Here is a 26,714-nt window from a genome sequence, read left to right as displayed (position 1 = left end):
TTTCAGATAAAGTTTTTAATTTTCTTTTTTTTGCTGAAATCAGAATTTATGTAAAACTTGTTTTTGTGCAAACAAACAAAAATATTATAAAACTGTTTTTTTGTTTTGTAATTTGTTTGCGATATTGGGGATGATTTATAAAATAACAACAATTCTGAGATTAATATTCGAATTCAGCTAAAAGGATTCGAAAAATAAAAAATGTATCTATTTTGCCTGTTGGTTCATATACCGAAAAAAAAACTCATTTTTTGTTTGACTTTAATAAATTGTTTGATTGAAATGTACAATTTATCGATATGTTTTTTTTTATTAGATATTCTTTCCTAGTTTCGCTATTTTTCTATTAGCCGGCAACGGAAGATGTGCCGGCGGCACAGCATCTTCATCACGTCCGCCGCTTTGCCCCTCCCTCTTCTACCCCCAAGTTGTTTCCAAAAAACGCGCTGTCCACCTCCCGCACCCGCAAACGGCGGACTGTGAACTTTTGCGTAGCGATACGTTTTGCGTTGTGTTGTCGACTTGCACGACAACAAAACTGTACGCGGCGGCCGGCATCGCGCAACGTGACGTTTTGGCAACGTGCGTGCCGCGAGCTAACGGTATCGTCGGGTGCGCCGGTGCGCGCGCTATCGTCGCTAGCCGTCGCCGTGGGCGAGTTGGGTTTAGTCTATTTCGAGCGTCGCCGTCGGAGCTTACGCACATCGTCGCCCGGTGTCGCGTTTGTTAGCCCATCGAGCGTGCGTTTTCGGCCGTCGCCTAGCCGCCGCCGCTTTTTAACTGCGCGCTTAGTGGAGTGCGCTCGGCCGGTCCGTTAAAATATGTAATTGGCGAGCGGGCACCCACGTCCTGCTGCAACAGACATACCCGATACCGGCGGCGCAGTCCAAATGGGCAACTATTGCTCGTCGAAGCAAAAGGACAGCAATGGCTCCGACGAGTAAGTGTGCATGTACAAACGATGGACGGTGGTTTTCGAGGGGACGGGGGACGAGGCAAACTCGCGGTGCGACTGGCGCCCCCTCCGTCGGTCGTGCACCTGCGAGCGAGTTTCCCGCGTCTTCTAATGGCGCGCCGCGAACGGGGTAGGACGGCGGCGGCGGAGCTGTTTGGACAGCTGCCGCCGTCTCAACCACACTGGTTGGCGTGGCCGTGGACGACGCGTTTAACCACAACAATCATTATTCGGTGATCTCTGGTCGTATTGTTTGACCGATCGCGTCCAACAAGCGCGACGCGTCATTTTCATCGGACGACACGCATAGAATGTGAACGCGTCGACCATGGCGCATCTGTGCCAGTAGTCACTACAAATGTCACGAAATCACATTGCGCGTTGTCACTACTATTGTTATACTTGCTGATTGTTTTCTTTTCATGGTCTTAGGCGGATTGGGCAAGGTCGCGGCAATTGGGTTGTATCAGTTCCGCGACCAAGATTTGATTTTTTTAGGGAGGGTTTGGAAGTTCTAAGTCGTATCGACAATCCGTCAGATGATGTATGAAAGGAGATGAGATCATAATATATTACTATACTCGTAGTTCACCAAAAATAAGCCGATTTCGAGAAAGATTATTACTGCAAAACCCTCCCCTCAGTAGTGCCGGGACTGGTTAGAGTTAATAGTAATTTATCTAAAGAGATAAATGTGCCGCCTGGCCGGTATTTTCAAAATTGAATCAAGTGTTATTGTTGCAAAGAGTCAGTAAGGAAGAAAGTCTAAACTCAGACATTTTAGTAAAAATTATGCCTATTTGTCAAAAGTTTGAATAAAAAAGCTCTTTATATTGTATAAAAACAGCAAGACTATTCGATATGCCAAACTTAAGATATAAATTATCCAATCGGACAAGATATCCGTCTTTTGCGTGTCTGAATCTATTGTACAAATTATCTACAGTTCACAATTCCCAGGGCTCAGTTTAGTGTTAACGCCATCAAGTTTCACCTTCTGGCCTGAGTTTAATTAGAAAGAGTACGAAAAGGAAACGAATCTAGATATAGTTTTCTAACCATTATTGATTTAGTTGTTTTGTAAATTATACACTGTGTAAACACTACTGAAACATAAAAAAAACTACAGGGTTTGGTGTCATCAGTCCTTAATTATTTGCCCCCGTTGTTGATTGTTCGTTAATTGTCAATCGGAAATTAAAAAAACAAGTTAATATTTTCCCGGCTTAGGTTGAGCTTAAAAAGTGTCAAAAGAAAAATGTATTATACTACATTACCTAAACCTTACTAGCAAATTTATCTCACTTATCTCGTAAAATAATTAACTTAAAATTACAATAAGTACATTCATAAACAGCAGTTTTCATTATATTTATCATTATATAAAATGTAGGTACGTTATGTAGATAATTAACAAAACATTTTTTTAATTTCATTAAAATCAATCAGAATATATTGGTTATAATTTTCGTTTATACCTCATTTCAAACATAACATATATATGCACTTAAATGTTGGATACATTCACACCACATACAATTTCTATACCTAATTTTAAATTATTATTCTCACTGCAATGCTAAGTAAAGGCAATTTAAAAACTATTAGGTACTGTCATTCAACGATACCGCAAATGTTTGACAAAGAAACCCGAGAGAAAGTTATATTAAAAACACGCTTTAAAACGTTATCGTTAATTATCTAGTGCGTTTTGTGATGTCCAAAGCTAGCCTGATATTTAAACAACAACAGATAAAATTACTATGGCGAAAACAGTATCGTTTTCAGTTTAGATATTATTATACAAATTGCATTATTTTTCTCGGGTTTCAGAGCAAAATAAAATTCAATATTTTTTAAAACTTGTCTCTCTATATAATTTTACTAATCAAGTCGACATTTTATTCCAAGACACATAAATTCCCCAGCAGTTGGCCTATTTGCTTTTTACAAAACCCGTTTTTAAATGTGTATGTAGAAAACCAAATTTTAGTATCAATTGATTTCCATCTAAGCCCCGAGATTTCTATACGTGTTTATTATTGGAATTGGAATTTGTTTTTGAGTTTATTTTCGAGACCGCTGACGCTTTTATGCACCTCCTACAGTAGCAACTTTCTCTGTTTGCGGCCCAAAATCAACAACTTTATTTATTCCGTTTTCTGTCGACGAAGAAATATTAAGCGAACTAATTGATTTAGATTGCCAAAAACGCTGTTCAATGTTCGCTAAACCATCAAAAACGCCAAGTCAAAAAACACAACAAAATTCCTTATGATATATTTGGCATTAGTAGTTCGTTTGAACTATGTATGTTTTGTTAGCCGCGTGTGATGACACCAAAACGACGGGAATCATTCCAAAATATATTTTGCACTTTTCTAAAATAAGAATAGCCAAATAATAATTATTATTAAACTATGATATATATATATATTATATTTATAAACATTTTTGTTTTTCTCGATGAATTCGTATAGATACAAGAAATTCGTCCGTCCTAAGAAAAACAGGAAAAAAACAGACAAATCCAGCAATGTTGTTGGTGAAAAATGTAAAAATGCCAACACTCCAGCAACGACGACCACTGATATGACGAACAACAATGCCGAACAAACCAACGATGAAGAATTCCAAGGTGTCAGGACGATCGACTGCCATCAACCGTACAGGCCGGCCGAAAACTCCATTGTCAAAGGTGATGAACGGCATTATTTCATCGAGTCGGAGGAAGGCTTTTATAAGGTGATAATATTAAACTTTGTGTTTTTTTCTATCGTCGTGCAGTAGAAATCCCGGAGAATAGTTACGCTTACAAACTGCCGGACGAGCTGAAATGCGTTTCGGACGACATAAAAAAACTGCTCCTCGGCGTTCCCGATCCAAACGCTGATCAGAAGTCAAACAAAATCGTCGTCTATGTCTGCTTTCCAGACAATAGAGGTACGCACTACGTTCTTCGCACGGTGCACACACATTAAAAGGAATTTACCGTCTCATGTTTTACTGTTTGCAGGGTTCGCCCACGAGAGGACTTACCTGCATGAAAAGTTGATGCCGGCCGTGCGCTCCAAATGCACCGAATCCGGATACGAGTTGCACGTGGTCGACCTGAACTGCGATCGCGATCAAGAACACACTTGCCGATGTCCGGATGTCGACATTAACGAACTCCGTCGCCAGCGTCGTATAGGCCACGTGGTGCCGTTGTTGTTTGTGGACGACTCGCTAGGTACACCGGTGCTGCCCAAAAAAATCACTAAACAGGACTACGAAGTGGCCAAGTCCCGGTCGGAAATTTCCAAGCTGCTGGACAAATGGTACTGCCTGGATGAAAATAATAAAAACTACCTTCTGAAGGACGAAACGGCATTCGAAAGCACAGCCGAAACACGGGTAAGTGCGCGTACAAGACAATTCAAATATTGACGATAGAACCGAAAATGTATGACCCAAAGGGAGGAGTTGGGAAAGCGCGTTAAACGCTTCGCAAATTGCTATTTTAAGCGCTTCGTTCGATAGTATGAATGATAGTATCCTACGGTGTGTCGGTTGTCAATGTCCAAGTGTTAAATGTTAAATGAACGTAATTCAATGAACTGGATCACTTTGATATAGTTTGATTCAGGGGAGCCTTACGTTATTTCTTATAGTTGGAATCTCGGATGTCGGATTTTCGGAATCGACGCTTAAAACATAAACCGTCACAAGTTTTCTTTTAAATGAAAAATTTGTCTTGTACACATCATAGTGTTGTTTTTTTTTAATGATAATTTCCGAGTGCTATATTGCATATTGTCTCGTTCTAGGAACAAGACAAAAAGCTGTTGTGCGACGAAAAGATTCAAATGCAAATGTCAATGCTGAAGTATTTGGGTGTCAAATTTCGTGCAGGTTACTTCGAAAGAGTTTTCCAACATGTAAGTTGTTCACTTTAATGAAATATTTTGCACGAGTATTCTAAATGTCTAGGTAATACGTGTTGCAGGATATCTACAACGAAATCGTGTTGCGAAATGTATTAGCTAAAAAATCCGTTTGGATCGTTAAGAATCATGGTTCAAATTCTAATAACAGCAAAAACACTGCGATGGAATTAAAAAAAAGACTCGAACAACTTAGTAAACACTTAAAGGTAACGTTTAAATAGATCGGTACATTTAACTACATCCGGTCGGTAAATATATGTATAATTGTTCGCATATAGACCGAACTTCCAGAATCGAATATCATCATTTACGAAGATGTGAATAACGAAGAATTTACAAAAAAAAACACCGCCGTACTCTTGTCAATAGTCGATTCCATCTTGAAAGACAGTGTAAATTATTTTATTTAAAAAAAAAAAAAAACAACATCGAGTTGTTCTAACTGTATTCTTGTTATTCGTTACGTTTGTTCGTGTACAGAATAAGCCCGAAGCGACGTATGGCGTAGACACTTCGTTGTTACAAGAGTTGCGAGTTCAAAATGCATACGGTTGCAATATGACCAAAATGATTATCAATCGAGAATCGTTGATTGACAATATGAAAAAGTACGTTTTTCGTGTAACGTCAAGATGAAGACATTTATCACGCTATTTATCAATTAAACTAAAGCGAACTAAGTCCCGGTTAAACTTGATGTCTTGTTGCGGTTGAGTATTATGGGTAAATCGTTATTTTTCGTTTTTCAGATACCTCACCTCTTCGAAAACAGTTTATCCTCTGGTCGTGTACGGTCCGCCGGGATGCGGCAAAACGACAATTCTATCGTTCGTGGCTCAACACAGTCACATATGGAACCAAAACGCAGCCACCGTAGTGAGATATGTCAACGCTTCGGTTCGCAGTTCAACGCTAGAGCAAACCCTCAGCTCGGTGGCCATGCAGTTGAACTTTTTGAACAGCGGCAAATCGACGTGGTTCAAGCACGTAAGTGTTTGCTCTTCGTTATACGTCTTCCGGGTTTCAATGATATTATTTTGTCTGCGGTTTCGCAGGACGTCTATTTGTATTCAGAACACATTAAATCACTTTTGATCTCCATCGGTGCCAAACGACCAATAGTGTTGATCATTGACGGCATAGACCAAGTGAGAGGGCGTTGAATGATTCTCCGGGAAAAATCTCATCTAATCGATTCGGTTTTTGTTGTCTAGTTCAAAAACAGCAACGTGGGCTGGGTGACATCGAAATTGCCCAAGAACGTTAAGGTTATCGTATCGACGACCGAGACTTCGCCTCAATTCGAACGTTTGCGTCAACAAAGCGTGCCCGCAGAAGCGTTCATTCAGGTAAATTCCACAACTACGTCGAGTGGTTATTCACTTTTAGACGATTTAACCGTTTCGCATTGAATAGATCCCATACTTGACCGAACAACAAAGCAATGCTCTGACGTCACTCCTCACGACTAAGGACATCGCCAAAAATAAACACTTTTACAACGGCTTGCACATGACGCCGTTGAAACAGAAGACTTGTATGTTTTTGCCGTATACGACAAAAGTTGTCGATTGGATTGACGCTTTTTTCCACGGTATGGAGACACTTCTGGGAAGAGAAAAGGTGACTCAACCCCGACATTGTGTTTACGAATATGACGTGAATATTTTGATTTTTTAACGGCAGGTGTCTATCACAATTGGCCTTTTGTGTGCGACCCGATACGGTCTACTCGATTCGGAGGCAACCCAGATGCTAACGTCCGAAAACGAATTCGATGTTAACGATAAGGGTAAGCGATCGACACGCTCGACCGACGTTTTAAACCGCTACTTACATTGGTGTGTATTCCAGATAAATCGTCGTCGGTAGCAATGTTTTGGGCGGAGTTCAACGAGTTGTTCTCAATACTTTTGTTTTGGTTCAAAACCGAAAAATACGCGACCGTCCGGTGGAGTAATAGCATAATCGCTGAAGCTGCGGCAAGACGATACGATTCTTATGTGCAACTGTCAAGACCCAAACTCTTATCGTACTTTGAAGATGTAACGGACAATAAATCTATTTTTTTTAACCTATAAATTGATACAATATGAACTCGAATAATTATACATTTTTTTCTGTAGAAATCGCTTGGCACCACTTCGAGTTCACTCAACAACAGTTTGTCGAACCGCAGAAGACTAGATGAATGCACTTATTTGATGGACGAATCCAATGTGATCAGCCGTTGCTTCGATAATTTGAACTGGATTTTGGATATGTTAAATAACGGATTAGTGATGCAGGTAGTAATGTAGTATTTACAGTGTTTATTTTCTAATACAAAATCCAAAATAATTTGTTCATAAGCATTACGTCACGTGGGAGAGGGGCAGTTAAAAATAAATTTCCCAAATTTTAAAAGATCCCTCTTATCGTTACGTGCCATAAACCAGCGCATTTCTGCTTCGTTTTCTCGCATGTCTGGAATTTGTATTAAGGTCGTTGAAGTCATTTCTTGTTCGCAGTATGACATCGGAGACCCGAACTACAAGTTAATCTATTCTTGTACGTTGTTTCAGCTTCTAGACAACTTATCGGATTATTCGGATAATCCACAGGCTAGTTTCCTAAATAAATTCTTGTCGACAGCAACGCCTGCTCTGATGCACAATGGATATCAGTTATACTCGCAGATGTCATTGTACAAGCCGACGGAAGAAAAGTACCGTACACTAATAGAAACACCTCCATTCCCCACACTCATGCCTCTCATCCCAGATACGGACACATCTAGCAAAATAACTTTTGACGTCGTCAAGCGGCTGGCCGAAGATTCCACTTATGTGATTACCGTCAGCACTAAACAACAAGAGTTAGGCGTCTGGGACGTTCACACGTAAGCAAACTTACTGCAAGACATATTCGTTCCCTTTCTGGTTGACCGTTGTAGTCATAATGTTTATTATGATACTTAGCTTATGACTCTTCTTTGTTGTTTATAGTTGTAAGAGAGTGCGTACGCTGAGAGGTATTCCACATCCGTCAGCAATAAAAATGATAGACAATCACCGGTGTATAGTGTTGTGTGAACGCAAGTTGGCCGTGATCGACTTAGCTACGGGAAAAGTGTTAAGCAAGCTTAAAGGTTGGTAATGCGGATAGTTCACCGCGGTTTTCTCACAAACACGCTGACATACCCGATGGATGACTTTCAGGCGTTATGAATCAAAACATGCCGTACTTCGACCTGCATAGTCCCACAAAGCTAGTGGCTCTGGCTAGGAGTCGTATGCACGTGAGCCTGATTGACATCGAAACGGACACAATCGAAGCGTACTTTAAGGCCGGCGAAGACAGATTTTTGAATTCGCTATTAGTGTCAGGAAATGGACGGTAGAGTAGACGTTTTTTTCTCAAGTCTATATGAGCTGATCTGGCCTAGGCAACCGTTTCGTGTTTTTATCTTATTATACGTATAGGGTGATGGTGTGCGGCGATGAAACCCAAAAACCGTTCCCGCTGCTCGTATGGAATTTGACTTCTAGACAACTGATGTACGATTTACGGATACCGTACCACGAATTCATCACCTGTCTGGCGGCCATCACTCACGAGGGTCACTTCGTTTGTTGTGTAGCTCAAGTAAGGATTATCCGGCAAATGCCTATTACCTATTTCTTTGAAATTGTCCTTGACCACTGTTGTTTCTTTCACAGGAAGTCGACGAGCCAGGTCCAAACTTTATAGTAGTCTATGACCTGCAATCGGGCACGTTGTTTAAAAAATGGAAACCGGGCGTTAACTGCGTTGCTTTGGATATATCGTCCAAAGACAGTTGCGTGCTGAGCGGCCACGAGAACGGTCAAATATGCATATGGGACTTGACGACTGGCAATTGTCGATGGACCTTGGGGGGTCATATGGCGCCAGTCACCAGTCTCCGACTAGATCCCAGAGGAGGATCGTTTATATCGTTAGACACTCACACCAGAGACCGCACTATCAAACTGTGGAACGTGACCACCGGTGAGTGTTAAACAGACGATTATTGTAAGCTCCTTAAAAAAATTAAAAGTGGGGAACTGAGGAACTGAGTAGTTCTACAACATAAAAGTACAACATTTTATGTATATTAATAGTATATAATACTCATCAATTATTTATAATCAATGCTAAAGCCTAAAACGTAACTATTTGTACAATTTTAGGATTATTGATATGCTCGTATACCTGTTCGCTACCCTAAAAAAACATCACTGATGTAGCTAGCTTGTTCATTATCAAAGTCCAAGCTCAATTTTCAATCAATGGGTAGAAGACCTGAGAGCGTAAAAGCGGCACTTTTTTCCAGTTTTACATAATAACACAAATATTGCATAGATTGATCCGACTTAGTTATCGATATTACTTTCATTAAAGTCACAATCGACGATTTTAGTTATTGCGTGATCAACTTGAGGCTTCATATTAATGAAATTGTAAATATGTTGGCATATTATGCGACATTTCCATGGCGTAAATACCAGAAAACAAGATGCGGTCTTTTAGTATACAATAGACGAACTCAAGAGATGTTTAAAGGCACTTAACCATAATGTGGGCAATACGTTATTAAAATATTAACAATTTATTCGTGCTTATTAGGTATTTAAATTTAGTACACGCAACAATGTTAGGTATTGAGTAATGCTTAGTTGTGTCGATACCTTTGTGTAATGTATTCAATTTAATTTCCTGTTTCCTACTTAGTACTTTTAATACCTAGCCTAATACTAATAACAACTTGTTAATCGATAGGTAGACACACTAGGATATGTATTGTATAAGGGTTCTGTAAGAGTTAAAGTTAAAGTTATATTTACAATATCTACTCGTTGTAGTATATACAATCGTACATTATTGTAATCGCGTAGTCGTCGTCGCCGCCGACGTGTTGAGTTTCTACAGGGTACTTCCGATTGCCATGGCCCATGTGTGAATCAAAGCTAATGACCTCCAACCTTTATATAGGTACATATATGATAATTGATAAGTAAAGTGTACAGCTATACATAACGCAGAGTTTACAAGTTGTACCTATAATATATCAAGTAGAAAATACACGACACCATCGATTATGTAACATTACGGCGACACGATATTAATACTGCTTTCGCGTTTTGCAATTCATACTAATCACATTTACTATGTACTTATCTGTTTGCAGGTGAACTGGTGTCCGAGTTCACACCCGCCAAGCCAATAACGGCCTTTGACATTTTGCCCGGTGGACAATTTGTGGTGGTCGCCTCGTCGGATTCGTCGTACCCGACAGTGCTGCAGCTAAAAGGCCCGTCGGTCGGCGCGCCCATACCTCAGAAGAGCGTTTACAGCGAAGAATCGCTCGACGTTAACTTGTCGTTGGCGTTTCGAGAAGACGACAGATGACAGCCGAGTGTTTGGAAATTAATTGATGTCGTTCTTAAAATAAACATTTTACAGTGTCTGTATGCTAATTTCGAAGGTCCTAAGTGTACGCAGCCACGTCGTCTCCCCATTTGTTAAAACTCATGCTTCACCCTTCGGCTGTTTAATCAGATACGGTTGATATACTTAGGAGGAAGTCTCGTCGTCGAACACAACAGACAAGGCAATTATTGTGGGCCTTGTCGCAACACTCAAAAGCCATAAATATCTGATAAACAACTTACTTCTATTTTTTTATTTCCTAAGACTGATCCTAATTGTAAGAACGAAATTTTAGCACACTATTGTTAATTTTGTTTTTTTTTTCCAAATACACTATTGAGTGCTCTTTGACAAATTAAAACCAAAACAACAAGGCGAGATTACACAATTTTTTTTCTTTAATTGTGTAGAATTGTATTTTGTAAAATTCTAAAATATTAACAAGGGCCGTTCCTTAAAAAAAAAAATAATAAAATAAAACAACAAGGAAAAAACAATATTTGATTACAAAATTCTAGCAATCCTGAAGGAAGAAATGCTTCTCCAATTGCAAACAATAGTACAATAGTAAATATAATAATAATTATTATGTAACAAATAAAATAACATCACCTTATAGATAAAAAAATGGTAGATACACATAAAACAAATGATAACACTGTTTTAGGTAACATTTTTTCACAAATAAATAGATTTATGATTGTACATTCTTAGTGTAATATATCTTAACGACTATACCATTTCTTAAAAAACATTTACAATTACCCAAAACTATACAAAAAACGTACATTTTTTTAGTAATAAAATTATTATTGTATGTACAAAATATTAGTTTTGCATTAGTTTATTTTCTTACACGTCCTATTATCTGGTTGCATGTTGATCACGTTTTTAAATTCTTGGTCACCGGAATCAAAACAAACCATGTGCTCCTTTACTTCAGTCTCCATTATTCCTAAATGTCAAATCATGTTAGTTACTGTGTATTCATTTTTGAACACAGTCATGTTAGGTTGCACCAATATTTTATAAATTTAACATTCTAATTGTGGGTTTTTATTTGATACTTATGAGTCCATTAAATATCTATGGACTTTTCAAAACTTAAACGCAATCTAACAAAATAATTAATTGTTCCACAATCATCCTTGTGTATTAAAATGTGTTACTACAATTTAAGCTATTTTTTTTTTAAATTTATTTATGTGTAAAACTAAAATCACATATATTATGGGCAATAATTTGAAACAAACATTTTAAATTTACTTTTGAGTTTCCAAATATTCTTAATGTAATTACCTAATTTTATTACTTTTAAAACATACATTTTTACATTAAAAAAATAGACCAATTTACAACAACAACTATTGTGGATCATCTTAATTATTTAAGTAGTTATATAATATTAGATAATAAATCTTACTATCATTGCAATTTTGCGATTCATCATTGACTTCACACAGTTCATCTGAGCTTGTGTTTAAGAAATGATTATCAGATTCCACATTTGATACTCTAAGTATAAATATAAACATTTAATTAACTTTAATTAGTATATATTTTTTTTTTATGACCCTTAGGTCGATTTGACAACTCTTTTTAACAACAGTTGTATCATGGGGAAGTGGATAATGACGTAGTGGTTTGTCGTTGCCTTTCTGATCAGTCATGTGGTCATTTCTCTCTCCAGACATTTGTCTGCTCAGTGAGAGAAACGGCCACTAGACTCAAACTACGGCTAGTGCGTAAAAGCACTGCGGCGTTAAGCCTCTTGGACACGACGAATGAATATAATATAAAAGAATTATTGTTAAACTCACGGCATTTGAAGATCATTTATATTAATCATAGGTCCACCGCTATATATTCTCCATAAATAATCCCATTGGCCTTCACTTACAGATATATAATCAGTTCCTTTAAATGTAGAATATGAAAATATTGTTAGTACTTAGTAAATAGATTGAACAATAATTTTTAAAAATAAATACAAACCTAAAACTTTGCTCTCAGAATTGCTTAGTAATTTTATATTGTCAATAGGTCCCGGCGGTTCGTTGACTACACTATTTAAGAATGCCTCCCATCGCTTAAACCAACACATTGAAATGGCATAATCAGCCAGCATGTCCTGAAAAAATAGTTTTAAATATATTATTTGTTTACAAAAAAATGCAGGATGTAAAGTTTATTAGTACGTGAAGGTTTAATTCTTCTCCGAGTCGTGAAAAATGTTTAGTCTCGTTTTCTGCTCTTTTTTTCAATAGCATATCCATATATTCTCCATAGCAAATTTCGCATCTTTGAAGTTGATTATTGGTACATTTTGGACCACCTCCAAATCTACAAAATATCATACAAAAATTGAATAAATTTCTATTTAGTATAGAAAGTAATGCTAGGACTGGACGAGTGACACGTCTGTAATGGTCGCTATGGTAAAATATATGCCAGTTCGCTTATTATACTTATCAGTTTCTATTGCCAAAAATTAAAATTAATTCTTTTATTTAACCTACTTGCTATATAAATAATCCCAAATTTGGCCAGATACCATTGTTGCATAATGATTAATATGTGGTTCATAGGTTGGTTTTACTCTATTGTGGTGGCACATAAAATCATAGTTGTCAATGGGACCAGGTTCGGCAAATGAGTTGAACTTTGACAGCCATTTAGTTGAAATGAAACACGCCTCTTGTGAGCAGCTTGGCTGGTTTTTATTGATTTGTACTTGTCTCATTTGTGTTCTAATTCGGTTCGTTGTTGGACTATTTTTCCTGAAAGTAATTAAAATGTTATAAATATTGTAGAAATTCTATTTAGGCCATACACTTACTTGTAAAAAAGAACGTATGCTTCAGAATTACGAACAATTTCAGCAGAAACCAATGTAACACACTGATCATCGAATTCATACCATTGCTCATTGATAGGATTTAAAGAATAACATGTATAATGACCTCCACTACCGATTGTACCATGATGGCAAATCACTGACACCAATTTATATGTGGTGACTTGAGAAGTGCAATCTATGTGAACAAAAGAATAACATTATAGGAGCATTCCAATACAAATAATAGCAAAGCAAAAGCAAAATCATAGAGGTAGCACAAAGTAAAATAGGTGAAATTAATAATAACAAAATATATTAATCCAACGCGATATGGTCAAATAACCATACCTAAGCTCTAAAGTAAAGGTTATAACTTAGGTCTTAATTCATAAGATTATAGTCATTTTTACAAATATTAAGTAAACAAATTTAAATTGTCATTTAATACATTTTTTTTTTACACATATATAAACATAAGTCTTTTTTTTTGATATTCACATAAATTGACTCTTATTACTTTTAGCTATTTAAACAGTGACCTCAATTCTCATAATACATGTCATATGCTGTTATAATTTGTTTGACGTACCTTTGTGAACATATGGCCGTAAATCCAATCCATCAATGGGAAAAGTTACATATGAAGTGATTTTAGATGAAAACATCAACTCATGTCGAAAACGTTTTAGGTGAATGCACAGGACTTCAGGTAATTCAAGAAGTTTTGAAAATTTTATACCATTTCGAAGTTTTTTACACTTTTCACAACTAAAAATTTAATATCATTAAATAGTATTTGAAAGCTAGTAATTAAACTAAGTGCAATGCATACCTATACATATTGTCTCCCTTGAGTTCGTCGGCACTGAAAAATGCAGCAAGACAATCATGCAAGCCAACTGTCGGCCCCCAAAACCATTTATACATCATGTCCCAAAACCAGAAAATCCAATTCTACAATAAAATTATAATAGATGATTAATTAACATTATTACTCGCATATTAGTACTCATAAATAATTTAATATTATTAGCAGTGTAGTTGTAAGTATATATTGCCGCCCCAGTAGAACAATGACACAACTGCAAAATTTGGTAAAATTGACTAAATGCTTCAATGTGTTTAGATATTGCGAACGCATAAGGTAGAAAAACGACATAACTGTAGTAGTAATAATTGTCCAAGCATTCCCATTCCATTAAAATTACACCCCATAACATTTTAGTGAAAATAATTTGTTTTTTTGATTCTCCTGTAAAATTTCAATTATTGCAGTTGTGTCATTGTTCTACCGGGGCGGCGATATGCTATTTGTATTCACCTCCCACTCTACCTACGGCGACACAATTTCCATTAGAAATACATGCATACATGTAAATAGGAAAATGGGAAGTGGGTAGGTAACACACAACATAAATACCACTAAATATTATATTAATTATTATACTAATTATAGTTTTAAATAATTGTTAGAATAGTTATAAATCACTTGAACAACTTGTTGATTTGTATAAACATCTGTCAGCTTATGTACTGAACACAAATTGGTAGAAGAACTTTGGTGTAACACAGTAACGTGATCACGAGTAGGAATTGGCAAAGATAAATCTTGGAAAGCTTCAACCCTCGAAGAAACCTGAATAATAAATAATTCATTTATGATAAGTGTTTGCATAAATAATAAACTGAACTTAAGATGGCAATAACCCAGGTTTTTTTTTTAAATATCCCAACAGTTAAAAGTTTATTTTGATGATAAGTTTGAACGCATTTTTGGGTAAAAACCAACATTTTCAAAGTTTTTTTTTTTTTAACCATACATGTTTTTTAAATGATTATTATTAAAGACTCAACTTACACGGTTACAAGTTAGACATTGTACTGAACTTAATAATTTTCCATCAAATATTTCAGAAATAATGCTGTTATACTTGAAGTGAACCTTAAGATTTTTTTGATTTAAGTTTGTCTTATTCCCGTGGTTCATTTTTGTAATCAAATGTTGTTGAAGCTGCTTGTTTAAATTCATCCGTTCAGACATTTCTTCAGACAGCGAACTACGTTCACTTACACCAGAGTCGCATGTTTCATATTCATCTAAGCCTTCAGAGCTGCTATCAGCGTTCGTTAATGACTTAAGTTCATCGTTGTCTGAGCATTCCTCTTCATTATCCTCTGCAGCTGTTGTAAGATGGCCCTGTTCCAGACTTTGTTTTCTAGATATTGCTACAAAAGATAACCAATATGATAATATTATTTTAGTTAGAATAGTGATTATAAAAAATATATTACCCTTATACGAATGCCGTCTAGATGGCACTACTTCTAATTCACATTCTTTAAGTTCTTCGTGTAACTGATCCATAAAGCATCTTAAAAATTCCTGTGTATCGTGCTGATGAAAACCTCTAAACATTGGGTATACCTAAAAGTTAATAACAGAAGAGCGTTCATTAAAAATATAGCACAATACTGGTATCATTATTTCTCAGCGAAAAAACATATAATAAAATAAAATTGGCTATTCAACATTTTCTAGCCATTTTAAAAGTGTAAATTGTATGATTAAATATTTATAATAAAATAATAAACAATAAACATACATTACGCATTGTATATAAAATTGTAGTTGGTGTCACATAGCCGGGGCGTTTAGTGTGCCATATTTCCTGAAGGAGGCGGTGATAAGCTCTCGAAAGGTGTAAAGGATTATCCGATTGGTGGCAAGGGTTTTCAGGAAAACAAGTCAGAAAATATTCTGTCAGTGGAGGCGTATTAGATAAAGCTTGGAGTGCTGCATTCATGTAGCAAGTATTTCCAATATTTTGAAGACCAGTCAATCCTAAATATTTATAAATTGCGTTAATACGGAACAAAAAATAGTTATTAAATAGACAAAATAAAAATTGTATAAAGCATAAATTCAAATCAAAACAATTGTATAGTTCAAAATATCAATCAATCGATTATTATTTACAGGAGCGGAACTTTAAAAATACAAATTCACAAAAATATGGTTGTACTTATAAACAGACATTTAAATAGAATATAATATATCAAAGGAATACAATTTTTATAAGAATAATACTAAAAAAATACAAGTATAAAATTTTAAAAACTATTCAGAATTATTCAGCTTTAGAATTTTATAAATTTTTCAGTTTTAATTTTTTTATAGCTCAGTGAATATTCTTAATTCAAGTAAAAATATTTATAAATTATAACTAAACTGAATACTTATAATATTTTTTATAAGGCTAAAATAATGATTTTTTTGTAAAAATTCAATTTTTTTACATTTTTAAAAGAATGCTTTTTTAAGGAATGGACTTGTGAAGAAATAATGAGAGTACCATAAAGTTTAAGCTGATGAAAATATTTAGGTACTTTAGATTTTATTTTATTAATAGATTATTTTTATATTTACAGCTATCTAGAATTTGATTAAATACAGATATGGTATTTGAATATTGAAATATTTTAGTGATTTCCATCACCAATACCTGTTGGCTTGTGGTCTTTTGTGAGCCTGTATTCATCATCACTATCTTCTTCGGCAGATTCACCACTATTACTTGCCACTACATTATTGCGACATAATTCTATGGAACAGTTAGATCCACGGCGTACGCCATTTAACGTCCTAGGATTTTTTTCGATGTTGTATTCCTTATCACAAATATAACAACATAGTCGCATCGACGGTAGACTAAGATGCAAACAATGCGTTTTATCTTCCTAAATACATCAAATTATAATGTTACGTGGGAAGGAAGTTAATTTTGAATTTTGATTACATATTATTATTATCACATTCAGTGTCCAATGACCCATATGTAATACGTGGTATGAATTAATTAATTAATTATATTACGGCAGTAAAGCAAGGATTTTATTTCAGGAAGGGCTAACCTTTAATTTCCGAAAATTAAAAAAGTGACATACCGCGCTTTCATTAATAATTTATATTTTCTGTAATTTTAGGAGGGCTACAGCTTCCTCAGCCCTTCCTTTAAATACTCCATTGATGTACGGACAATGAACGTGGTATTATGGCTACTTACTGTAAAATGAAAGTAACTGTGATCGCATCCTCCATCGAAACAAAATGCTTGCATACATTCGGGATTGATACAAACCCATACTTCGGGTTTTTTCGACTGACAAAAGTAACAAGTCAACACTCCAGTATGCTGTAAAAAATAACATAATTAATTATGAGAAGTCATTAACAATATTAAAAAGAAACAATTAAATGCATACGTTTTCTAATAAATTAATGCTTTTATCGATGGCAGTCAAATGATGAACGGTAAAATGAGGACAGTCTTCCATTTCCAAGAACAATTGTTTAACTCAAGAATGTGTACAGAATTATGTAAAGATAATTACCAAAAGCATAGACAATTGCTTTTGTTCATATTTATGAGAACGTTTCCATAGTACGTTTCATAGAACAATAATGTACAAACATCATTGGTAATAGTGGCACATCATAATAATAAGCATCTATAAACGAATCAAGAAGCAATAAATCACCTGGAAAAGTTATCAAAACAAATATATTATACCTATTACATCATAGTTAATTTAATTATTTCCCATAAAAATCATACAACAGATTTATTTATCCACTAATGAAGAAGAATAAATTAAGATGTATCAATGCAAATTAAAAAAAAAAAACACACCAGAAAATACGTTTTTTAAGCACTGAACTGTAATAGCTGAAAATATTCGAAAAACATAACGAGATATTTAATAATGTAACTTTAAATTCTAATCAAACCCGTTGTCGTTTTAAATTTTTAAAAATTATTTAAGAAATTGTATTGCATGTCAAAATATTAGGTATGAGAATTATTAATTTGAACCAATCGCTGATGCACAAATAAACAAATTTGTACCAAGTTGAAAAAACTACTGGAGATTAGAGAACGGTATAGTATCCTAAATGGCCTACTCCACAGATAAAACTAACACAAGATAACTCGATATGAATGAATGTGATTGTGAAAAGGGGCGCTTACAAAACATTTTTTTACCAGTTCACCTTGACAGTACTGACGTGTACGTAGCGAAAAATTATCATCAAACGGGAATTGTACAACACTAATCACAAAATATATTATGTCGTATCATCGTAAACGTTATTGTTTTACTTATTTCCAAATGCCGTAAATAAATTTTGGTCAAAACAAAACCATCATTAAAATGTCGTTTAACCATCAAACGTTTACAAATATACGGTATTATGAAAACTGTGTTACATTATTTTATAACAATTTTAATTACGGTCATGTATCTACTGTAAAAACGATTGTTTAACCAAGAAAAGAATCTGCTGCACAACACGCAATTCTGATTAGTGAATAGTGATTATTGAATCATGATCATTGTCGACAATTTACAACTCGCTACACTCGTTAAAACATAGTATTTCCAGTTCTACCACTACATTAAACAGTTACTCGAAATTAAATTAAAAAAAAGGAATTGTAGGTACCTATTTAGCAAAAAAAAAATATATATACACCAATGTCCGATAATTCGTTTAAATTGAACTCCGCGTGAATAGTCTATCCAAGTCACTAAGAGAGACGCATTATTATTATACCCGGTTCAAATTACTCTCATCTTTGACCTTGGCTCTCGTTATTCAACTTCCATAATTTCATCTATGTTTGACAATCAAGGAGGATTAAAAACTATAATAACCCACGACTAAAGCGTTTACGAATATTTATTATAAATGGTTTGGACTTTGGCATTTAGTCGGAATTATAGAACGGGCGTTAAGCGTAAAATACCAAACTATATTAGACCAGTAATTATATTTTACGGACTAAACATAATATTATGTTTAATATTTTCATCTAATAATTCTATCCAAAACATTGGCTCTTAAAATTTCGTTCAAAACGATAAACCCATAAAAGAAATCGCTTTTGCTTTCCAGTTTCCACAACAACGGAATAAGGATGCCGGAAAGGCGAAAAATATAACAAGAAATTAAAAGTCGAAAAGCGATGAACTGTCAACACTGATAGAGCATACGCACATATGACCAGGCAGCAGCACTTGCAACCTGCACAATGCACATTCATTGTTACAGATGTAAAACAATAAAAGCGTATGTCGGCAACTTGTGATAACCGTGATATGGCTGCCGATATTTTCGGGCGGCCGGGTGTTTCTTAGGAGAGAATACCGGCTACCATATTGTAAATATTGATAACACAAGTTATACAGACATACCTATAAGTTTTTCCGCGATTGCACTTGTACTCCGCAGTAGAAACGTTCGTGATCCGTATGCTGTTATGAACATAACCAAGAGTTGAGTGCATCGCGTCAGATACAACGTAGGTCTTTGAGGTGAACACAAGTGCCGTATGACTATAAGTTAACAAGTGTCCTGTGTCCATACTTCGTTGCTATTTCGTCAACGCTTGAAAAATATATAATTGTCATCGATTCATTTTATAAAAGCAATCAAGCTCCATTATGGAAGACGAAAATAAAACCAAGTTAATGGGTGGACACCCTCAAGCAGGTAAATTAAAATGCACGAGGAACTAATTGTAACCACATGTTAACAAATTTGTACAAGTTGTTTATTAAATCTGTATCTTAAATGATTTCCAGTCAAAGTTGGAAATATGCGTGTTGTGCAGCATAAAAATAACGAAAAAGACAAGAGTGTAACTCCCGAGGTGACTAATTCGGCTTTGAAAGTGGATACTGGGTATAAAATATTTTCCATTAGATTTATACGTATAATTCAGATATTCCTCAAATAATGTATTTTTGTGAACATTTCAAAATGTTTTCACAGTGTGCAAGCTGCTGCTGTCGCGACTGCACATAATCTTAGCAATATTCAAACAGAGAGTGTTCAAAAAGCTCATACTAAGCAAATGCCATGTGTTGATCCTAGACAGCATCATCAGCCAAAACATGTTATTCATCAACCTCGCTAAGCATTAATATGCATCTCAACATACAAGTTTAAATTACTGTTATTTGATATTTCATTAACAATTTCAAAAGTACAATTGATATTCTTATACTTTATGTTAATATTGGTCATCTCATTATATTTTGTAAGTGGGTTAATTTATTTTATTTTTATTTTCTTCTCGAAAACAATAATTTTGTTGTTAATTTATCATTTATTAATGAAGTTATATTTTATTATATTCTATAAGATTATTTTTGTAAAGTACCAATAAAAAAGTATTTGTACTGTTATTAATTCTAGTATTGATTTGTATAAATGTGTAAGAAGAATTTATTGGAACTGCCATACACATTATCACTAAGTATATGTAAGTTTGATTACTATATGCCAACTAAGTATTTTTCTAAAAAAATAAAATGGTTAATAATTAATCTTAAATAACATTATACTGTTAAATTTATAGATATTTCAGTGTTACTACTATTCAACAACCTAGAAACTTTATTTTATGTAAGGATTATTTGTTAAATTACTCCAAAAAACAAAATAACAACCTTATCTTATCACTAAATTAATAGAAGTGGTTAGGAACTTGTATATGTAAGCTGTTGTTGTTCAATTAATAATTATGACACATAACATAAATGAATCTGCATTCCCAAATAGGTTCAACTTTCAACACATCAATTTTCACATGAATATTACATGGACTCGAGTAATTTAATTTTAATTAAATAATTAAACAATTATTGCTTCCTACAAAAAAAATTGAGGTTATTTTATTTTATAGTTATTTTTTCGTCATAAATCCTTTTATGGCATGTGTGTAATGTTTGGTACATAATATAATTAAGACGTTGAAAGTAAAATAGAGAACGGGGGTTTAGCCCCACCAAAAAACCAAAAAATATGTTAAATTTAATGGCAAAAAAAAATCAGTATGGTTTTATATTATTAATCCTATAGGTACTTATGTCATTTATGTAATAAACAATATAAATAGTAAAATATTCGGTACGAATCTACAAAAGACATAATATTAATTGATTCACTTTGAAGATTTTGTATATTTCTTCACACGGGCGTCCATTGGGAAGGGGGGCAATAATATGAACTTAAATCTAGTAAATATTACCTAATACCTAGACAGCCTAAATATTTTGTTTTTGTTTTTATATGCAGAAATAATATTACATATTTATTTAGCTTACATTTTTTTATTTTTTTTATTTTGCCTCTTCCCTAAAATTTTACTTATGGGCGCCCATGTATTTCTTCCTCTATAAATTAAATATGCAATACACTATTAGGTAGTGCAATACTTATCAGGGTAAAGTTTAATAAAATAGTATACTCCTAGGTATTTAGACTTAAGTAAATATTGAAAATATTTGTACCCCCCCCCCCTCCTTAACTAGTTGCTATCCGAAAGATTTGTCTTTGTGTTTTTTCTTATCAAGTAGCTCAGTAGGAATAATAATTGACATTTTTATTGTTAATAGGACAACCTTTTGTTCATAGAAACATGAATAATAGTAATAAATAAGAAGGTTCGCTTAATCGATATTAAGGGGGGGAAATCGAAATTAGGTGTAGGGTACTTGATTATTCTCATTGATTGCGATAATCTTAAGATATTTTTATTATTTTATTTTTTAAGCATAATTAATTAGATAACTGTAGTAGAAATACAATTTAGGTACTCATATTTAAAAGCCAAATTTATGCCTATGAAGTTTGCCGTTTAGTGTAAAATCGTTGTATAGGTACCTAATTTATAAATTATATATTAGGCTCACTCTGCGTTACTTTGTCATAGAAAACATTATATAAATGGAATTGGCCATTTTTGTATTTATTACCTTAATGTATATATGATCTGACTAATATAAAATTATAAAAAACCTAATATGTGTATGGTTTTTCATTAAAATTATAATTTAAGTTTTAACATTTGTGTGTTTTATTACGTATGTGGTATTGGTATAGCACAATGACAACTGTTTATAGTGAGATTGTACGCAACATGGTTTAACACTTGCGTGTATTTGTTCAATTTGTAATTTTTTGTGAATAAATAATAAAAAATCCTAGTGCGATGTTTTTTATCAATCTAGTAAAGAGCAAGTAGATTCAGTAATTTTGAGCACTTTGGTCAAACTGTTAATTTCATTTTAATAATGATATCATTAATAATAATTAAATAACAATTTATTTTTATAATTGTTTTGTCATAATATTTACATGTATCATAAAGATAAATAATGGTCCCTTACGGCCTCCCATCATTTTTATTAATCAAAATTGCGCTTATAATAATACGCAGTTCATGTATTAACTTTTGAACTTTATGAGCTTAGGTATAAAATAGTAATTCTTAAATAGTATTATAATGCTTAGAAAATGGTAAAATTCTTCCTTTAGGTATTTCATTAATATCAGTTACAAACATAACTGTAGAGAAATATAGCCAAAAATAATATAATACCTAATAACAATTGAAACATATTTTTTCTTAGGTTCAATTAATAAAATAATCCATTCGCTGTAGGAAGATAACTATGTTTAAAACTATATGCATAAGCGTACTGGATATGGGGGGGGGAAGCTTAATAAGTAATTAAGCAAACTGAAAGGTTTAGTGCCCTTTCCCCCAAATAGTGAGTCAATATTGCTCAATAGCGGTGTACTAGCCTGTCGCTTTTTAGGTAAAAACGAAAAAGGATGAGCGGGAGTAAAATAGTGGTATTTAATTCAGCTGTGATTAAAATTAAAATTCTTAATTCATTATTACATACAATATTTTTTATTATTATAGTAATTATATATTAAATAATTCATCTAGAAACCATATCATGATGGCAGCGCTGGGCCTTCAAGGCCCGTTAAGCAACAAGCGTTGTGATATATTGAATATTATTGTCTGTTGAATATTTTAATTAAATTTTCAAAAAGTAGACATAAAACTATAAAAAAAAAAAATTACGTATATTTTAATGTAGGTACCATTTATAGAATTGAACATATTTATTTTTATGTTTACCACATACGAATACAATATATTGAATTGTTTCTTAATTACGGTTATTTTATAATGGTTAAAAATAGTTTTATTGATATAGTAAAGTATTTGGGATTTTTTGTCTTAATGGTCGATTGAAAGCAAATGTAATTGTTATGATTTATGATGTTTACAGTTTATAACTTTGCAACAATAATTATTTTATTTTTAATAAATCATATCTACTGAATATTGAATTATGATGTATAAATAATTCAATAACCTTGGATAATATTCAATAGTGTTTGCAAGGTGTAAAGTAAAAACATAAGTTAATCGACTATGAAAAATAAAATTTTGTGGGCGAATGACGATTGCCGAAAATGTAATATATTTATTAAAATTAAACGACATTAGCGACATCTACAGTGTTCTTTAAGTACTGACGTGTTCTTTTTATTATCATAATTCTTATCAAATTTCTAGTTTTTATTTCCCACGGCTTATTAGAAGAATAAAATACCTATAGAAAAATGAAGTTTTATTGTACTCGTTTAATGAATTGAGAAAGTACAGCATTATTTTTTAATTGGAAAAACTTATCATCGTTAGGTTTAAGGTAAGAATTTTTTAATCAAACAATAATTATTAGTTAAATAAATGTTATTATACATATTTTTATTAAAACTAAGTATTGATTTTAAATAACAGCATGGAAAAAAGTAGTTTGCTTTAATTAAATATCTTTTTGATATTATAGATGACAGACTTTTCTGCTTGGTATAAAGATTTACCATTTTTCACAAAATGGTGGCTTACTCTGACAGCAGCTTTTACATTGGCTGGTCGATTTGGAATACTTTCCCCTTACCAGTTTGTGCTCATATATGAACCATTTATAAAGAAATTTCAAGTGAGTTTTAGTGCTTATATGTTAAAAGTGTAATAGTCTTAGTATTTAGAAGAAGTAATTAATATGATCTATAATTCTAATTTCTAGATATGGCGACCAATTACGGCTTTATTAATGTATCCATTGTCTCCCGGCAATGGGTTCCATTTTTTAGTTAATTGTTATTTCCTCTATAGTTATTCTCTGCGATTGGAAACAGGTAAAGGTTTATTACTTTTTGTTTTTTCCTTTAGTAAATAAAACATAGTTTACTCTTGTTAAAAATATTTTTGTTAATTTAAAATAGCAATTATCGATACACATGGGCACAACTAAGGTCACATTTAGGGAGAGGATAAGTTTGTTTTAAATAAAATTTAACAATAGCCAAAAATATTATAAAACAATTACGTAACATTGACTATCTATTATTAGTTAATATTTATATTAGTATGATTTAATGTGTAGCTTACTGTCAAATTTGAAGTCCGAGTGTGATCTACTTTTTGTTCATTGACCAAATACTATATCATGTAAAACATGTATCAAAATATGCACTCAGTTAATCATGTTTTTTTTCAAAATACATATGTTTTATCACACAATGTTTTTTCTAACATTTTTTGGTCAAGTTAGTTTTTTTACTTATGTTTAATACCCAAAACACCACATAAAATGTACAATATAAAAGTGTTAGTTGTTTCATAAAAAGAACCTACATATTTTATTTTTTCTTCTAAAATATGTGTTATTTTATGCATTAGATATCAGTGCAGTCAGAATTAACTAAGCTGACCTATTATTTTGTTACATTTATGCGTTTCCCAATATTATATTTAATTTATTATTATATTATATGCGTTTCCCAATATTATTATTAAGCAATTTATAAAGAACTCTACTGGAAAACTGGAAAGAACTAATAATTTTGAATGTTCCAGCTGATATTTTTGGAGGAGCTAAGCTTCACCCAGGCCCCTTGTCAAGTTGTGCCTATGGCAATATATTTTTATGGCTTGGGTCTAAAAGGCCAATCTCACTTTTTGCAACTTTCGGAAAATGAGCTTTGAAGTTTTTATTTTCCATTAGGCTCTATGTCAATTTTTTTACCAAACTCTTCATAAGTAATTCAATTTTTAGCCTTGGAGTGTGATTTTTTCACAGTATATAAGGATTTTTAAATTTTTTCATTTAACGGACTAACTCGTTTATGCCCAAAATTGACATTGTCCCTTTTAGCCCAAGCCACAGATTTAATATTTAATTTTTCAAAAGTGGATAAAATAAAATATTTTAAATTAATTTTTCTGTGATTTTAGATTCATATGATGGAAGACCGGCTGATTATTGTTTTTTACTTTTATTTAACTGGATGTGTTGTGTTATAATTGCCTTACTAGCTGAAATTTTGGTAATTTAATGTACTACATTTACTATAATATGGACGCTCCATACAAACCACAGCACATCTCAAATTGCCAATGGAAAATATAATTTCAGCTTGAATTAACAAAAAGCTGAAGTGTTGTTTTTCATTCAGCAAGTGAAACGTACTGTTTATTTAACCTAAATTGTATACCTTTAAAATTCAATGAATTTCAGGTTTTAATGGATCCTATGGTATTAAGTATACTTTATGTATGGTGCCAACTAAATAAGGATGTAATTGTAAGTTTCTGGTTCGGTACTCGCTTTAAAGCCATGTACTTGCCTTGGGTATTATTTGGATTCAACTTTGTTATATCCGGAGGGTTAGTTTATTTTTTAAAAATGCATGCAAGTATACGATTTAACATCATATTTTTTTTTTCAGAGGACTGCAAGAATTAGTTGGAATTATTGTTGGTCATATATATTTCTTCCTTATGTATAAATACCCACAAGAGATGGGTGGACCACAACTGATACAGACACCTGCAATACTGTTAGTTTTATTTTTGTAAATTAGTTTTACGGGGATATTAGTTTAACACAGGACTAATTTTCCCTGAAAATAGATTTATGTTTAATGTTTCTGTATTATAGTTTAATAACTATTAGTATTTTACTACCAACTGTTATTATTTGTCATAACTGTTGTATATTTTTATTTTTTAGGTACAAAATTTTTCCAAACCAAAGAACAGTTCACAGTTTTGGTCAACCGCCAACTAGAACGACACCAGCAGCAAATGAACCTCAACAACAGGGTGTAAACAGAGGTGTCTTTCAGCGTCATAACTGGGGGAGAGGCAACGTATTAGGACAGTGATAACTGATAAATAACAAGTCTGAATCAATGTTTTTTTTCATCTTAAAAATATCTTTCATCTAATATAAATTTATTAGATGCGGAATGTGATTTGTTTTTTAAATTTTATTATTAAGTTATAAGTAGTATAGAGGTGAGAAACTTTTGTGTAAAAGTGGTCCAGGAGATTATAATTTTGGGTATTGGCTAACGCGTAATTTTTTTTATTGTAATTATTTTGTATTATGAAAATAATCACTGTAAAATAGAGAACTACATAATATTAGTAAGTAAAAAGAAAATTCTATAGACTATTGCTTTAAATTATAATACTAAATTATTTAAAAATAAAGTTGTTTATTTGGTAGAACGTAAGTACTGAAAATTTAATTTAAACTAAAGATTTAATATATTTACACATAATATTTTGAAATTATATAAATTATAATAAATATAGTTTTATTTGTTTAA

The 26,714-nt window shown here is 33.1% G+C and overlaps 3 protein-coding genes across 5 annotated transcripts; 2 read left to right on the top strand and 1 right to left on the bottom strand.

Moving 5' to 3' along the window:
- Positions 1-667: 667 nt before the first annotated feature.
- Positions 668-11,405, top strand: LOC126847425 (uncharacterized). The gene is made up of 21 exons (XM_050587637.1): positions 668-940; positions 3,436-3,653; positions 3,743-3,898; positions 3,972-4,351; positions 4,765-4,875; positions 4,944-5,090; positions 5,163-5,276; positions 5,365-5,492; positions 5,634-5,871; positions 5,940-6,032; positions 6,099-6,233; positions 6,301-6,507; positions 6,571-6,676; positions 6,739-6,929; positions 7,011-7,172; positions 7,449-7,765; positions 7,872-8,014; positions 8,085-8,262; positions 8,349-8,511; positions 8,586-8,895; positions 10,076-11,405. Exons 1-21 carry the CDS (start codon positions 891-893, stop codon positions 10,294-10,296), a joined length of 3,768 nt encoding a protein of 1,255 aa, XP_050443594.1. The 5' UTR covers positions 668-890; the 3' UTR covers positions 10,297-11,405.
- LOC126847426 (ubiquitin carboxyl-terminal hydrolase 20) lies at positions 10,806-18,433 on the bottom strand. 3 transcript variants are annotated; one of them, XM_050587640.1, is made up of 17 exons: positions 18,187-18,433; positions 17,420-17,695; positions 17,221-17,349; positions 16,660-16,894; positions 15,760-15,998; positions 15,449-15,581; positions 15,015-15,382; positions 14,646-14,792; positions 13,989-14,110; positions 13,746-13,924; positions 13,157-13,352; positions 12,837-13,097; positions 12,516-12,660; positions 12,313-12,448; positions 12,138-12,234; positions 11,741-11,832; positions 10,806-11,272 (listed from the first exon to the last, which is right to left on the bottom strand). In XM_050587640.1, exons 2-17 carry the CDS (start codon positions 17,489-17,491, stop codon positions 11,157-11,159), a joined length of 2,667 nt encoding a protein of 888 aa, XP_050443597.1. In that variant the 5' UTR covers positions 17,492-17,695; positions 18,187-18,433; the 3' UTR covers positions 10,806-11,156. The 3 variants fall into 3 exon arrangements, with proteins under 3 accessions (XP_050443597.1, XP_050443595.1, XP_050443598.1); XM_050587638.1 differs by lacking the exon at positions 18,187-18,433 and adding an exon at positions 17,848-18,155; XM_050587641.1 differs by lacking the exon at positions 18,187-18,433 and adding an exon at positions 17,728-17,840 and having other exon boundaries at positions 17,420-17,665.
- Positions 18,434-23,598: 5,165 nt separating this feature from the next.
- LOC126847427 (derlin-1-like) lies at positions 23,599-26,714 on the top strand. Its single transcript, XM_050587642.1, has 7 exons — positions 23,599-23,740; positions 23,882-24,034; positions 24,122-24,233; positions 25,333-25,424; positions 25,616-25,764; positions 25,827-25,937; positions 26,111-26,714. The coding sequence occupies exons 2-7, from the start codon at positions 23,882-23,884 to the stop codon at positions 26,262-26,264; spliced, it is 771 nt and encodes a 256-aa protein (XP_050443599.1). The 5' UTR covers positions 23,599-23,740; the 3' UTR covers positions 26,265-26,714.

Source organism: Adelges cooleyi, unplaced genomic scaffold (genome assembly GCF_023614345.1).
Source record: "Adelges cooleyi isolate 19-005CV unplaced genomic scaffold, UGA_ACOO_1.1 ACOO_flye_CR_arks_rails_tigmint_CR_PRNA_108, whole genome shotgun sequence".
Taxonomy (NCBI): domain Eukaryota; kingdom Metazoa; phylum Arthropoda; class Insecta; order Hemiptera; family Adelgidae; genus Adelges; species Adelges cooleyi.
This window is presented reverse-complemented; position numbering and strand designations above follow the sequence as displayed.

Bases quoted from the DNA above. Each gene is read 5' to 3' on its own strand.
- LOC126847427 (XM_050587642.1), top strand. From the start codon at position 23,882: ATGACAGACTTTTCTGCTTGGTATAAAGATTTACCATTTTTCACAAAA. The intron at 25,425-25,615 runs GTAATTTAATGT...AATGAATTTCAG, and splicing joins CCTTACTAGCTGAAATTTTG to GTTTTAATGGATCCTATGGT. The intron at 25,765-25,826 runs GTTAGTTTATTT...TTTTTTTTTCAG, and splicing joins AACTTTGTTATATCCGGAGG to AGGACTGCAAGAATTAGTTG.
- LOC126847426 (XM_050587640.1), bottom strand. From the start codon at position 17,491: ATGGAAGACTGTCCTCATTTTACCGTTCATCATTTGACTGCCATCGAT. The intron at 15,383-15,448 runs GTAATATATTTT...TATCTTTTGTAG, and splicing joins TAGACGGCATTCGTATAAGG to CAATATCTAGAAAACAAAGT. The intron at 11,273-11,740 runs GTAAGATTTATT...TTTGACATTTAG, and splicing joins ATCGCAAAATTGCAATGATA to GAATAATGGAGACTGAAGTA.
- LOC126847425 (XM_050587637.1), top strand. From the start codon at position 891: ATGGGCAACTATTGCTCGTCGAAGCAAAAGGACAGCAATGGCTCCGAC. The intron at 8,263-8,348 runs GTAGAGTAGACG...TTATACGTATAG, and splicing joins TTAGTGTCAGGAAATGGACG to GGTGATGGTGTGCGGCGATG. The intron at 8,512-8,585 runs GTAAGGATTATC...TTTCTTTCACAG, and splicing joins TCGTTTGTTGTGTAGCTCAA to GAAGTCGACGAGCCAGGTCC.